At 32.7% G+C, this 13,704-nt stretch overlaps 1 protein-coding gene across 4 annotated transcripts in view; it reads left to right on the top strand.

The window, feature by feature from the left end:
- Nucleotides 1-11,677: 11,677 nt before the first annotated feature.
- Nucleotides 11,678-13,704, top strand: part of LOC114326138 (gamma-interferon-inducible lysosomal thiol reductase) — a 132,588-nt gene continuing 130,561 nt past the window's right edge. The window contains exon 1 of one of the 4 annotated variants that reach the window (XM_050652467.1): nucleotides 11,678-11,952. In XM_050652467.1, coding sequence (XP_050508424.1) covers nucleotides 11,890-11,952 — 63 coding nt within the window. In that variant the 5' untranslated portion in view covers nucleotides 11,678-11,889. The remainder of the gene's footprint in view (nucleotides 11,953-13,704) is intronic. The other 3 variants (XM_050652470.1, XM_050652469.1, XM_050652465.1) reach the window with 3 other exon arrangements.

The following is a 13,704-nucleotide window of genomic DNA, read 5'->3' as shown; positions in this document are numbered from 1 at the left end:
AGGCCTAAAAATTTTGGAAAAAATGAAATTTTACCTTTTTTCAAAATTTATTTGTTTTTCCTTCGTGTACGTTTTATTTATGGCTATAGTAAAATTTATTTACAGTTTGCATGGTAGAGTAATAAAAAAAATAGATTTACGCATTTAACGAATATTTTTCGATCCCGCAAGGTCACTCAAAATCTATAAAAATTTGAAATTGACGATTTTGATAAATTAAAAAACATTTAGTTATCTAATTTTTCTGTTACATTGTGAAGCTCTTCGCTTGTTTAGATATTGTATGACAATAATTAAACAACCCAAAACTCAACACGAGGGGGTGGTTGCAGTTCTGGCTCCACACGCACCCCTCTCTCCAACCAACCAATGAGTGTGTGTTTTTTACATTATTTACCTATTATGTCCATTTCTTTTTCATCTGTTTGTGTCCAGCTCTTAAACATCATCTTTTATTGTGATTTCTTGGTAAAATCTGGCAGTATTGACTTTGATTTAAATGTTTTCCTGATGAATCCATCTGTTGATTGGGGCCCACATACATTGGCATTAGACGATGCTTTCGTGGGCAACTTTAGACACCGCTCGTCAGCTTGCATGTGGCAGGGATAGTTTTGTACATTCCAGTCTGGCATGTCTCCCAATGTAATGCAAGAAGTTATATCTTCATTTGAAACTCTTCGTAGAACTGGTGGAGAAGATAGTTTTGTAACATTTCAGTCTATTATGTCAGTGTAGTCCTGTGCTTGAAAATTTAAAGTAGGAGGGATGAAATTTCTAATTCTTTTGCCCTTGGCTTTAGTCTATCCGGCTTTTAATACTCTTCTTGGCCCTAGCTCTTTAATGTGTTTCCTTTCTCCCTACTACTTGAAATTTTGAAGCACAGGACTTAACTAAAATAATAGACTGAAATGTTGAAAAACTATCTTCTCCACCACTTCCTCGAAGAGTTTCAAATGAAGATTTAACTCCTTGTATTACTTCGAGCGGCATGTCAGACTGGAATGTACAAAACTATCCCTGCCACAAGCCAGCTGATGAGCGGTGTCTAAACAGAGGCGGCTCTAGCCCATGTAGCGCCCGTGTGCAGTCGATGCCCTGGCGCCCTTTGGTAGACGCGCAGTCAAAATGGAATTGTCGAATAGGTACCTATCTAGTACTATGGTCTGTTGTTACACCAAGAGGAGTAATTCAAATTTACCGCGCCTACTGCTTGTTTGTAATTACTGGTCCAATCTCATTCAAGTTTACTCCACTGTTTGAAATTTTGACATTAATGACATTTATGAAATTTTGACACTACTGGCGTTTCATAAGTTAATTAAGTTATATCGACGATAATTTGAGTTTTCTGCGTTATTCCTTAATTTTTAGATTTTTATTCTAGGTACTTTTATATAAAAAACAATTATTTTTAGAACTTTTTATTTTGTGTGAATCTGTCTTTTTAGTTTACTCCTCCTAGTTTAAAAACAAACCACAGTACATAGGGTATTAGAGGGTATTAGGTACGCTTATAATGTAAACAAAAATCCAGATGCAGATAGTGCAATATTAAATGATGTCGGGAGCCAATAGGTATTCACGGCATACAGTGGTTCCAAATGCGGAAAACGTGGTCATGAGGTAAAAGAAAAAATCCCTATCCAGGGATGTTCATGTTTATAGTTGTTTTCTTATACTATCTTAGAGTCGTAATACGCAGGTATAAGGATCAGAAAGGATGTATTCTTATTCTTAGCTCAGGGACAAGTTAGCCATGTTTCCAAAGTGTATAAACAATATACCGCTTTTAAAGGTTCATGACCACGTTTTCAGCTTTTTGAACCACAGTGCGGCGTCAGAACAACCTACCCAAATCTGTTAAAAATATTTAACTAAAAATGAACTATTTTATCTATGAGATGGTTGAAAATTTTTTGAGGAAATTTGAAAGGTTTCAGTACACAAGAAAATAGTAGTACATGTTCAGTTAAATATAATACTTAATCCATTCCGTCAAAGCTTTTCTAAGGGGTAATTTACCCAAAATTACCCAGGGCAAAATTACCCCGCGACACGTGTACAAACGCCTTTGAAAATGCCCTGCAAGTCCCAAGCAGTTTGATCTTTATAGGTTCCACAACCGATTTCGGAATCATTGTCGGTACATCTTCAAACGAATCAAAAAGTTGCCGTTCATTGGACGGACAGCCGGGCGGGCGGCAATCTATAAATCTCGCTTAAGTGACAATGTAATTTTTCATTAATCGTTTTAAAGCATATTTTCTGTTGAAACAAAATAAAGGGCCGTTCTTTGGTGCTCGGCGCCCCCAACATCCCGGCGCCCGTGTGCACCGCACACTCTGCACAATAGGTAAAGCCGCCTCTGTGTCTAAAGTTGGCCACGGAAGCATCGTCTAATGCTAATGTATGTGGGCCTCAATCAAGAGATGGATACATCAGGACAACACTTAAATCAAGGTCCATGCTGCCACATTTTACCAAGAAATCACAATGCAAAGTTGGTGTTTGAGAGCTGGACACAAACAGCTGAAAATGAAATGTACATATGTAAATAATGTAAAAAACGCACACGCATTGGTTGGTTGGAAAGAAGGGTGCATGTGGAGCTAGAAGTGCAACCACCCCCTTGTTTTGAGATCTGGGTTGTTTAAATATTGTTATACAATTTCTAAACAAGCGAAGAGCTTCACAATGTAACAAAGAAATGAGATAACTAAATGTTTTTTAATTTTTCAAAATCATCAAAAATTTCAAATTTTTATAGATTTTGATTGACCTTGCGGGATCGGAAAATATCCGTTAAATGCATAAAACAATTTTTTTAGTACTCAATCATGCAAAGTGTCAATAAATTTTACTATAGCGATAAATAAAACGTACTCGAAGGATAAATAAAAATTTTTGAAAAAAAGGTAAAATTTTATTTTTTTCATAATCTTTAGGTCCTTTGCGGGATCGGAAGATAAAGTCCGATTTGAATAATTCTTTTTTTGTTTTTCTTGTAATTACCAATCGGAACTTTTACGCACTATAGCGATACGGAATTATCAACTTGACTTTTTTCGCACCACCCTAGTAGCTACATTATTATACGAACAGCCTCATTTAGCAAAAAAAATCCACTCCGAAGAATATTTTTCTTTTTTTTTGTTTTTAAAAGCAAATAAAGTTTTTATCGTTATTTCTTCTTTTTTTTTTTGTTTCGCCTATGAAATACTTGCAAAATGAACTCTTTTTGAACAAAAAATATTGGTCACCTACTCGAGTAGAGCCATCTAACTAACACATTATTAAATGTCAAAGTTGCTTTTGTTTTGTTATAATAAATTAATTTATTTATTATAACAAAAATTTTTAATTTGTTTAAATAAAGATTGTTTAAATAATTATACAGCTTTCAAATGAGAATATTTGTGTTGTTAACGTTCAAAAGTACAGCTGTAGTAAGTTTACTTAAAAAAAGTCTACAACTCGAAAAAATATATTTTTTTTAAAAACATATAACAAATATAAAAAATATAACAAAACAAAAGCAAGTTTGACATTTAATAATGCGTTAGTTAGATGGCTCTACTCGAGTTACTTGGGAACAAAAAAAGAATGAAGAAAATTGCTCCATGCAAAGCCGAGAAAATGCATTTTTTTAACGTACTTATACCGATTTGGAACTTTGAGATTACATTTTCTCCAACCTAATTTTTGATTGGAATTTTGCTATTTTTGGCAATTTTCACCCGTAATATCGATAGTTTTTATTATAATAATATATGTTATGAGTATTTTAAAGCTATTAAAATTGGTGTGAAGAAAGAGAATAAAAATAAAAAGGTTATGGTTCAAAAATTATGATGCTATTGTTTATATCTTTGCCGTAAATGCCGATCAACTTTGACTGATTGTGTCTCAGGAACCACTCATCACAATTAAATGTTTTTCATTTTAAAAGAAGTGTCCTTTTCCAATACCATTTTCACGATTTAATTTAATTTAATGTTTCCCGAGATATTCTTTTTGTTTTTAAGCCAAAAAATTGTTTATAAATTTAAAATATTCCTGAGGCCGCTTAAATAGTCCAATTTCAATTCTGTAACGTACATTAGATAGGTACAGTGTCTTTTTATACAAATATCATAGTTGCTATTCTTATATATCTTAATTATTGTGGGTATGATAGCGATCGTAAATTTTTAATTAACAATTCAATTGTTGCTAAACTGTTCATTCGATTTCTATTGGCTTCTGGAATTATAATCTATACAAATACAGATTTTATATCACCAAGTTATTTAATTATTTATCAACAATTACTTATCTAAAATTTTAGTTGAAAATTAAAGATTTTGTTGGAAAAACCCGCATTTTCCCGGGAAAATTTTCGTCGAAGTAAATCGGGAAAACACGTCTCTATGCAGAATTTAATTACGGTGAATTTTTATTTGGGTGCTTTTGGTGTAAAGTTAAAATCTTTAAAGTTATAGAGCAAAAATTGAAAAAAAAACACGATTTTCGGGCGCCATTTTGTTCATAAAAAAGTAGCACACTATCTGCGGACTTTGCATACCTATATTATTAATATATACAATCATAAGATTCTATTCCAGCAATAAAATTGCTGATAAATAACTTTTCCTTGCATTTTGCTAATTAGCCCAGAGTATAGTTCTAATCTCTTGAAGTTGTCTAAGGCATATTTACGTATCTGTAATTTGTCAAAGTTTCTGTTCTTGATATATAGTATTTATAGATGCACCTCATTGATGTATCATGTGTGTTTTTAGTTTACTGGATTTTTTATTCCATTTAGGGTATGTCTAGAATAATGAATAACGTTTATTGAAGTAAGAATAGTGAAAGTGGCTATGTTAAGCATCTTTACATGTATCTCGTGTATCTTATATTATAGTAATGTAACTTACTAAATTGATTGTAAATTGATTTAAAACTTAAAAGTGATTTAGGATTGATTTAGGATTATTTAGTGTTGTGAATGTTGTTTGTGTACAAAGGACACAGAAGGATTTTGATTTAACATTTTGCGAGCGGTAAGTGATTTTTAATTAGTATTGGTTTTATAAATTTGACCTAGTTGAAATCGGTGTCAAATTCCTCGTGCATAAACCATTTGAATTTAACCTTTACTGTAAATAAGTAGTTGGATTGCAAAACATTTATTTATTTTATAAATTAAAACAAACAACATTCAGATAGAAATAGGAATACCAGTAAAATACAGTCAAACAATTAATTATAATAGTAATTGAAATTAAGATGACGGACAGCGGCAGCGACACTTATGTATCAGAGGATGGTAAAAGGAAAGGAAATGAATTTGAGTAAATCTTTAGTAAGAGCAGAAAAGTATATCGATCTCCCGATAAAAAGAATGCTGGAGGTAGAGAGGATGAAATTACGGAACTGATGAAAACATTAATAACTGATAATAAAAAGAAAGATAAGGAACTAGAGGATATAAAAAACATGGTAGGTGAGTTGGAACGAGAAATGAAAGAACTCAGAAAAGAGAATAGCGAGTACAAAGAAAAGATTAAACAAATAATTCAAGAAAATAAAAATTTAAAAAAGGAAATGATGAGTATGAAACAAAAAATGGATAAACTAGAGCTAACTTTAGAAATATGTCAAAAAGAAAGAAAGAAAAATAATTTAATAATGAAGGGTTTGCCAATAAGTACGTCTGATATGGAACAACTTAAGAATGAAATAGGAAACTTTTTAAATAAAGAGCTACGAATAATGGCAGAGTTAAATAAGCTACAAAAGATCAACGACAATATGTGCATCATTGAGTTTAGTAAGTTTGAAGACAAACTAAGAGTACTAAAAGCAAAAAGTAATCTTAGAAGTTATAGACAACACCGCTTATACATTGAATGAGATTTAACACTTAAAGAGATTGATATGCAGAAAAATCTTAGACATATAGCAGCAACAGAAAAGGCAAATGGCAAAAGAATAAAAATGGGTTATGGTTTTATCGTTATTGAAGACACCAAATGGAGATGGAACCATAGTACGAATAATATAGAAATAGTCAGAGATAATGTAGCAGCAACTGGTTTAAAAAACTACTAGTTAATGCAAATTCGAGGATGGATGTGGATACGAACATGGCACAGATTATGGACATGAGAGAATATAACAAAATCGATGCGAGTCTTGACAAAAATATGCAAAAACTAAACCGTAAAAATACAGACAATGAAAGAACTATGAATGCAAAAAATGAAAAACAAAATAAATATTGGAAAATTGGGTTGTGGAATATACAAAGTCTAAATGGTAAAGAAGAGGAACTTATTGATGAGTTTGAAAACACAAAAATGGATTTTTTAGCATTAACTGAAACAAAGAGAAAAGGTAGTGGATGTATTAAAATGAGAAATGAGCACTACATGATTTTTGGAGGTGTTAATGAGTCAGAACGTGCGAGGGCAGGAGTTGCCCTAATGGTTCACAGAAATGAGCATAAAAATATCACTAGATGGAAAAATATTTCGGAAAGACTCATTAGAATAGATATCAGTAAAAACGAGAAGACAACAATTATTGTTGGGTATGGACCATCGGAAAATGAAGCCAAGGAACTCAAAGATAGCTTCTGGGAACAATTGCAGAACGAAATGGACCAAATAAATCATAAGGTCATAATAGTAGGCGATTTTAATGGGAGAGTAGGGTCAAGCAATGAATATGACTACCCTATAGGATCTTATGGAGAAATTGTCAGGAATAATAATGGACAAAGAGTCATCGAGTTTTGCATCATGGATGATATGCAAGTTAGTAACACATTTTTTCAACACAAGGAGATTCATAAATACACACGAGTGATGGATTCGCGGAACGAAAAATCCATTATTGACCTAGTATTAGTACAGAACAGATACAAAAATGAAATAGCGGACGTGCGTGTTAAAAGAGGCTATGAGATCAGCTCGGATCGTTTTCTCGTTGAAACTAAAGTAAAGACAAGGAGAGAACAGACATTTAATATTAAAAATGAAGAAAATCGCTACGAACAACCAAGTATTAAAGTATACAAACTTCAGTCTGAAAATATTAGGAAAGAATACTGTCGTAAATTAAATGAAGAAATACGAAAAACAAATTGAAAAAATGAGGAGGATATAGAAATATTATGGAATATTTTTAAGGAGCTGGTGTATGCAACTGGGAGTAAAGTATGTGGTGTAACGAAAGGAAGATATCTGAAAGGTACAGCTTGGTGGAAAAAGTATATAAGCAATAAAAGTGAAAGTAATTATCAAGAATATAAGGAACAGAGAACACTGGTTAAAAATAAAATTAAAGAAGCTAAGAATCGTCAATGAGAAGAATTTGGAAATACAATGGAAAGTGATAGTAAGGCTAATGCGAAGTTGCTTTATAGGACTTTAAAAAATCTAAGACAAAAGAAATCAAACGGAGTGACAGGCTTAGAAGACAAAGATGGTAACATATTATTAAAAAATGAAGAGGTTACCGAAAGATGGCGAGAACATTTTATGGAGTTATTAATGGGAAACAACAACGAAATAGAGAATGACAGGGAGGAGTACAATTTAAATGAACAACAAGATGATGATGACGACATAACATACGAAGAATACAGGGAAACAATTTTAAAATTAAAAATGGCAAGGCTGCAGGACACGATAATATTAAGGCTGAGCTAATTAAATATATGGAAGGAGAAGGATTACAATTAATGTGTAAGATCATAAGGCGCTGTTGGCGTACCGGATGCATACCTAGAGATTGGACGCTTGCAACTATTCTACCATTACACAAAAAAGGCGATAAACATAAGTGTTCTAACTATAGAGGAATATCAGTGTTGGTAGTTGCTAGTAAAATCTACGAAATAATACTAGAGAAAAAGCTGCGAGAAAATATCTAGGACACACTGAATGACAGCCAATGCGGCTTTAGGCCAGGGCGAGGTACAACCGATCTCATATTCACAGTGAGACAGTTATCAGAAAAAGCCCTAGAGCATAACAGTAAGTTGTATCTCTGTTTTGTGGACTTGGAAAAAGCATTTGATCGGGCGCCACGTAACAAGATCTGGGAAATATTAAACCGTAGAAATGTGAAACCGAAGTTAATCCAAGCAATAATGAGTATATATAAATGTACACGTAATAATGTAAGAACGAACAATTGCTCATCTCTAGAATTCTACACAAGGACAGGTGTAAGACAAGGTGGTGTTCTGAGTCCTTTGTTATTCATCACTCTAATGGACGAAATGCAAAAGAATGCACGGGAAAGGTAAAAAGAACTAAGGTTGGGGTGTATAAACTTCAACAAGATTACGTGTCAGAGTTGATATATGCCGATGACCTGGTAATTGTGGCAAAATCATAAAAAGACTTGCAAGTGAATGTGAATGTTTGGAATGAATCCTTTAAGAAATTTGGGATGAAAATAAATATTGAGAAAAAAGAAGCTTTAGTAATATCGAAAACACAAGAAAATATAAATGTTAAGTTGAATAATGAGACCATTACACAAGTTGAGGACTTCAAGTATCTAGGATCAACAATGAATGGGCAAGGAAATATAGAACCAGAAATAAACAGCAGGGTAATGAGTGCAACAAAATTATACTATGCACTAAATAAAAGTTTTATTAGGAAGAAAGAAGTAAGCCTGAAAACAAAAATTAAAGTATTTCAAACCGTATACGAGCCGGTGCTACTCTACGGTAGTGAAACGTGGACAGTGAACGGCAACATCCGTAGTAAAATTCAAGCATGCGAAATGCGATATTTACATGCGGTATCCGGGGTGGCCAGACGTGATCGTATAAGAAATGAAGACATACGTGAAAGGTGCGGTGTTGGAAGGACCTTAGACAGACTTGAAACGAAACAGTTATCGTGGTTCGGACATATGGCGAGAATGAGTGAAGGTAGAACTGTAAAGAAGGTATGGAAAGCGGCATCTGACAACAAAAGACGAAGAGGCAGGCCAGCAAGAACGTGGAATGCAAATATTGGAAGGGTTTGCGGAAAAAGAAATATTGGGTGGAGAAAAGCAGAAAGACTAGCTACCGACCGAAAGGCATGGAGACGTCTCATTTCTCCACTTACCTCGACACCGTAAGGTACAAGAGGACGGCTTAAGTAAGTAAGTAAGTACATAGTAATGTAACTTGTTATTCTTCGTATACTCGACAGATGTAAATTATAACCATCATCATTATATCGTCGGTATACTGCGAAAACCAGGTAAATGACAAATTTTAAAATATTGAGTTAAGTATACCAAAATTCTCAACTTTTTACGCTCTACATACAGGTAAAACCCAGTAAATGATACGACTTACCATTCAGCAGATAATTTGTGTGATAAACAAATAAGTTACAGATAACCAACTTTTCATTTTCAAGTAAAACAATATATCGCTACTTACTTCTACAAAATTAAAGTTCTGTTGCATGTAAAACCAAGTAAGCGCACATATGTTATTTTGCCGAACAACAATATATTTCTACTGCTGTAAACCATATTCAGTAAAAAGGTGATAAATGTCTTTAATACATTTTACATGTATATTTTATTAAAATTTCTCATTCATATCGACTGTTAAATAGATAGTATCGACTATGTTTCTTTGAATGTTCAAGAGGTACAGGTATGTGAGAAGTTTTTTTGTAAGACACTTTGTATATCAGCGTCGTTACTGCAGGATGTTGTAAGAAAAATTATAATTCTATGTTGTTATGCAGATACGGGCAATAAGGCAAGCATATACTGCCAAATAAAACAAGCAATGAAAACCGAAAAATTGTGAAGGCTCATATTGAGTCTTTTCCAACCATGGTCCAACATTATATTCGCCAAAGTTAGACGGGTAGATATTTGGACAAAAATTTGGGTATAGGGAAAATATATCAACTTTATATAAATGATTGTCAGCTGAAGAAACCGGAAGGTATTAGCGAAATTACATACCGAAGAATATTTTCTAACGACTATAATTTAAGCTTTTTTGTCCTAAATAAGATTAAGATTTAGTTTGTAATAAATAATATTTATTAGCCCTATCATATTATGATATGGCCAATCCAACTAAGAAACCGGATTCAGAAAACTGTTACAGACAACATCAGAAAAAAAAAGAAGTTATGAATCTCGAAAAACGAAATGATAAGAAAAGCTCTAATCAACAACGGAATTTTGTTTCAATCACTTTCGATCTACAGGCTATACTACAGATTCCAAATTAACTAGACAATTCATATATTCTTACCGTTTTGCCTAGTCAGAAATTAACGGTAGACGAGGAAATATAAAGCATTATACTCAACTACTTATCAAAATGTGTCTCAGTATATGTAAGCAAGTGAAATAAGTGTATTTTCTTATACCTGCAGAGGACAGTATCGTAACATAAATTTTTAGAGTCGGGACATTCTTGTATGGAAGTTGACTCTATACGTAGCAGCATCTAAACCGCTAGAAATCAGATCTCTCTATGGTATGCCAGATTATCAAAATATAAGGGAAACTAAAAATGTCAAGGTCAGTGATAGAAAAGTATGTATAGAACCATACCAGTGTAAAGATTTTAAATAGGTACTACGACTTTTATGATTTAAAAAAATTGTCACACACTCTAATTAAAAACGGATCAAAAGACCAAAACGGCTTAAAAATAATGTGGTTAAAGATAAAAAGATGAGATTCGTGAAAGAAGAGACAAACAGAATCCATTTCAATTATGACGCGTCACCAAGCTTCATTTCCTTATTGATACTGCACGGCAGTCAACAAGAAAAAAGCAAGCTGAGTTATCAACTAACATAAGCATTCATAAAGTCGATAAAAACTTAAGCAATTTTATGATAGAACTTCGCCAACTAGCATATCAAAAAACAGAGATTTGTTACAGCTATTTGATAAGGGAGTGATACCGGAGGAATATGGAAGTGGTATCGTATTTTACGATGCCAATGGCATCTTGTCAGATACTGCTTCAGTGACTAATCTGACGAGTAATACGCATAGTAATATTATTTTCTTGTATCTATAACACGTTCAAAATAAATTTGTTTCTTTCATAAAGCTGCCTATGATTTATGTAAATAATATCCATATAACTACAAACAGCTCTGAATAAAATGTTCAGGGAAAACCAGTTAGATGTTATAATTATCGACTAATCCCTTAAAAACATTGCTATTAACTAGTTAAAACTTCATATTCACATCACAAATCTACAAAATATTATATTTGGTTTATTAGATTTGTTATAAATGTGTTATTTTAAGGATAATTGATTAATTTAGATTTACAGGTAAAACCAGGTAAGTGACCGCATCTCCATCTTAAATTTAGGTTTAATCAGCTAGGTGTCTTAACTTTTTCGAACTAATGATAGAATATCATTTCTGATATATGCATCTTTCACTAAAATACCGAATATCAAACACAAGTTGTCCTCTTAATTCAAAATAAAACACTAAACTTTAAAAACGTTTTTTCTCGGTTTCGGTATTTCGGTATTTACCTGGTTTTCGCAGTATACCGACGATACATATATCATCAGTTTTATTTTTATGATATTAATTTGTGATTAAGATAAAAATATATTTAAGGACAGATCAATAACATTATAAAAAATTCTCCACAATTGTTATACAAAGTATTCAGTATTATCTCAAAAGATAAAAACACATTGAAGAAGATTTCGTTGAAATGTGAATACCCTCCATGCCAAGGGTCCGTAATGTACTCAAGTGTTTGTGACCTTTATTATCTTAAGGATTGACAGCTCAGCATACTATAAGAAGTGACATCTCAGTATACTATAAAAAGGAGTCTTACTGAAATATTTACAATTTATCCAAGATGTTCGTATCAAAGTTGGTATTGTTCTTCGCAGCCACTGTGTGCGTGTCATCCAGCGTGCAGGTAAAATATAACTAAATATTTTCAATATTCTTTTGGACTTTCATAATATAATTTAAGTGATTTTTTCAATATATTATAGCCTTATTTTTAACATTATCTCTCTAATAATATTGATGCTAGACAAGTAAATTGTCACAGTATACCAGTTGTACCAATCAAACTATGTTTTTTTCTCAAAGTTCGCAACACCCTGTGGAATATTCTAGCATTTATAAAATAGTAAAATTAAAACCCAGCTATATCCTCAGATTTTCTTAATTGTTTGTTTTTTGATTCATTCACCTATGTTCGGTAATAAGAAAGTTACGTCTTTAACAACTAGCCATGTTTTTAATCAATATATCCTCATTTTCTGCTTAGTTTAATAAACCAGCCTAAAGTAAGCTATAAACAATTTTATAAATGTCAAATTATTAACAGTCAAAAAGTATCTGGTTTGTTGTGAAAACTAGTAGATTTATTATTTAAAGTTTTAAATAAGTCTGTAATTTTTTTTGTTTTATGGAAATGGAACGCGCTCCAAGGAATTTGACCCACGATGAGCGTGTTCAAGCAGTGACCTTACATAGCGAAGTACTTAGCTACCATGCTATCGGCTCTTTATATTGGTAACATTTTTTTAATATACTATAATGTCAGACGTGACGTTGTACGAACTGTAACCAAATATTTACAACAGGTAAATCTTCGGACTTTGAATTGGCCGCCGCATAGTCCTGGGCCCGGATTACGAACACTCGATACGAATCGTATCCGCCATGTTTTCCCATAAGGCGCTACGGTAAAACATGGCGGATACGATGCGTATCGAGTGTACGTAATCCGGGCCAAGATCTATCGAAAATTTGTGGGACATAATTGGCAGAAGACTACGACAGCGTTTGCCACCTCCTAGAACCTTACAAGAGGTAGAAACAGTAAGCGAATGAATAAAAATAACAAAATTTTAAGAAAGCCTACGGCTACAAGTGAGTTTTAGTTTCAATATTTTATATATATTCCACAAGGTTTTCCTAACTTTGAGAAAAAAAACCCAGTATGATTGTTATACCCGGTATACAACGACATATACCTGTCTAGCAACAGCAGTATTACAGCGAATTGAAATTGAATTAATGAACAAATATATGATTTAACATTATATTCTTAAGGTGATACAGTAGCGATCAACAGGTAGCCAAAACGCGTTCCAAGATTGGGGCTGTAATTTTGAATATTTTTTCGAGATATTTGGCACACGTATTCGTAATATAATAAAGAATGGCGGTACAGAGCCCAATTTAAAAAATAGGTTAATATGTGGAAATTACTCTGTAATTAAATACTATATTAAAAAAAAGAGCCTGTACCGCCATTAAGAAGAATAAAAAAATACCCTTTCTTCAAATAAACTTTTTTATCCGATGCCTAGATTTTGTGTCATTTTGGAACTACTAATGAAATAAAAAATTTTAGTAGTTCCAAAATGACACAAAATCTAGGCATCGGAAAAAAGTTTATTTGAAGAAAGTGTATTTTTTTGTTCTTCTTAATGGCGGTACAGGCTCGTTTTTTTAATATTGTATTTAATTACAGAGTAATTTCCACATATTAATATATTTTTTAAATTGGGCTCTGTACCGCCATTCTTTATTATATTACGAATACGTGTGCCAAATATCTCGAAAAAATATTCAAAATTACAGCCGCAATCTTGGAACGCGTTTTCGCTACCTGTTGATCGCTACTGTTTCCTCTTAACTTCAAAATGTT

The sequence above is a fragment of the Diabrotica virgifera genome, chromosome 5, assembly GCF_917563875.1.
Source record: "Diabrotica virgifera virgifera chromosome 5, PGI_DIABVI_V3a".
NCBI classification, from domain to species: Eukaryota; Metazoa; Arthropoda; class Insecta; order Coleoptera; family Chrysomelidae; genus Diabrotica; species Diabrotica virgifera.
This window is presented reverse-complemented; position numbering and strand designations above follow the sequence as displayed.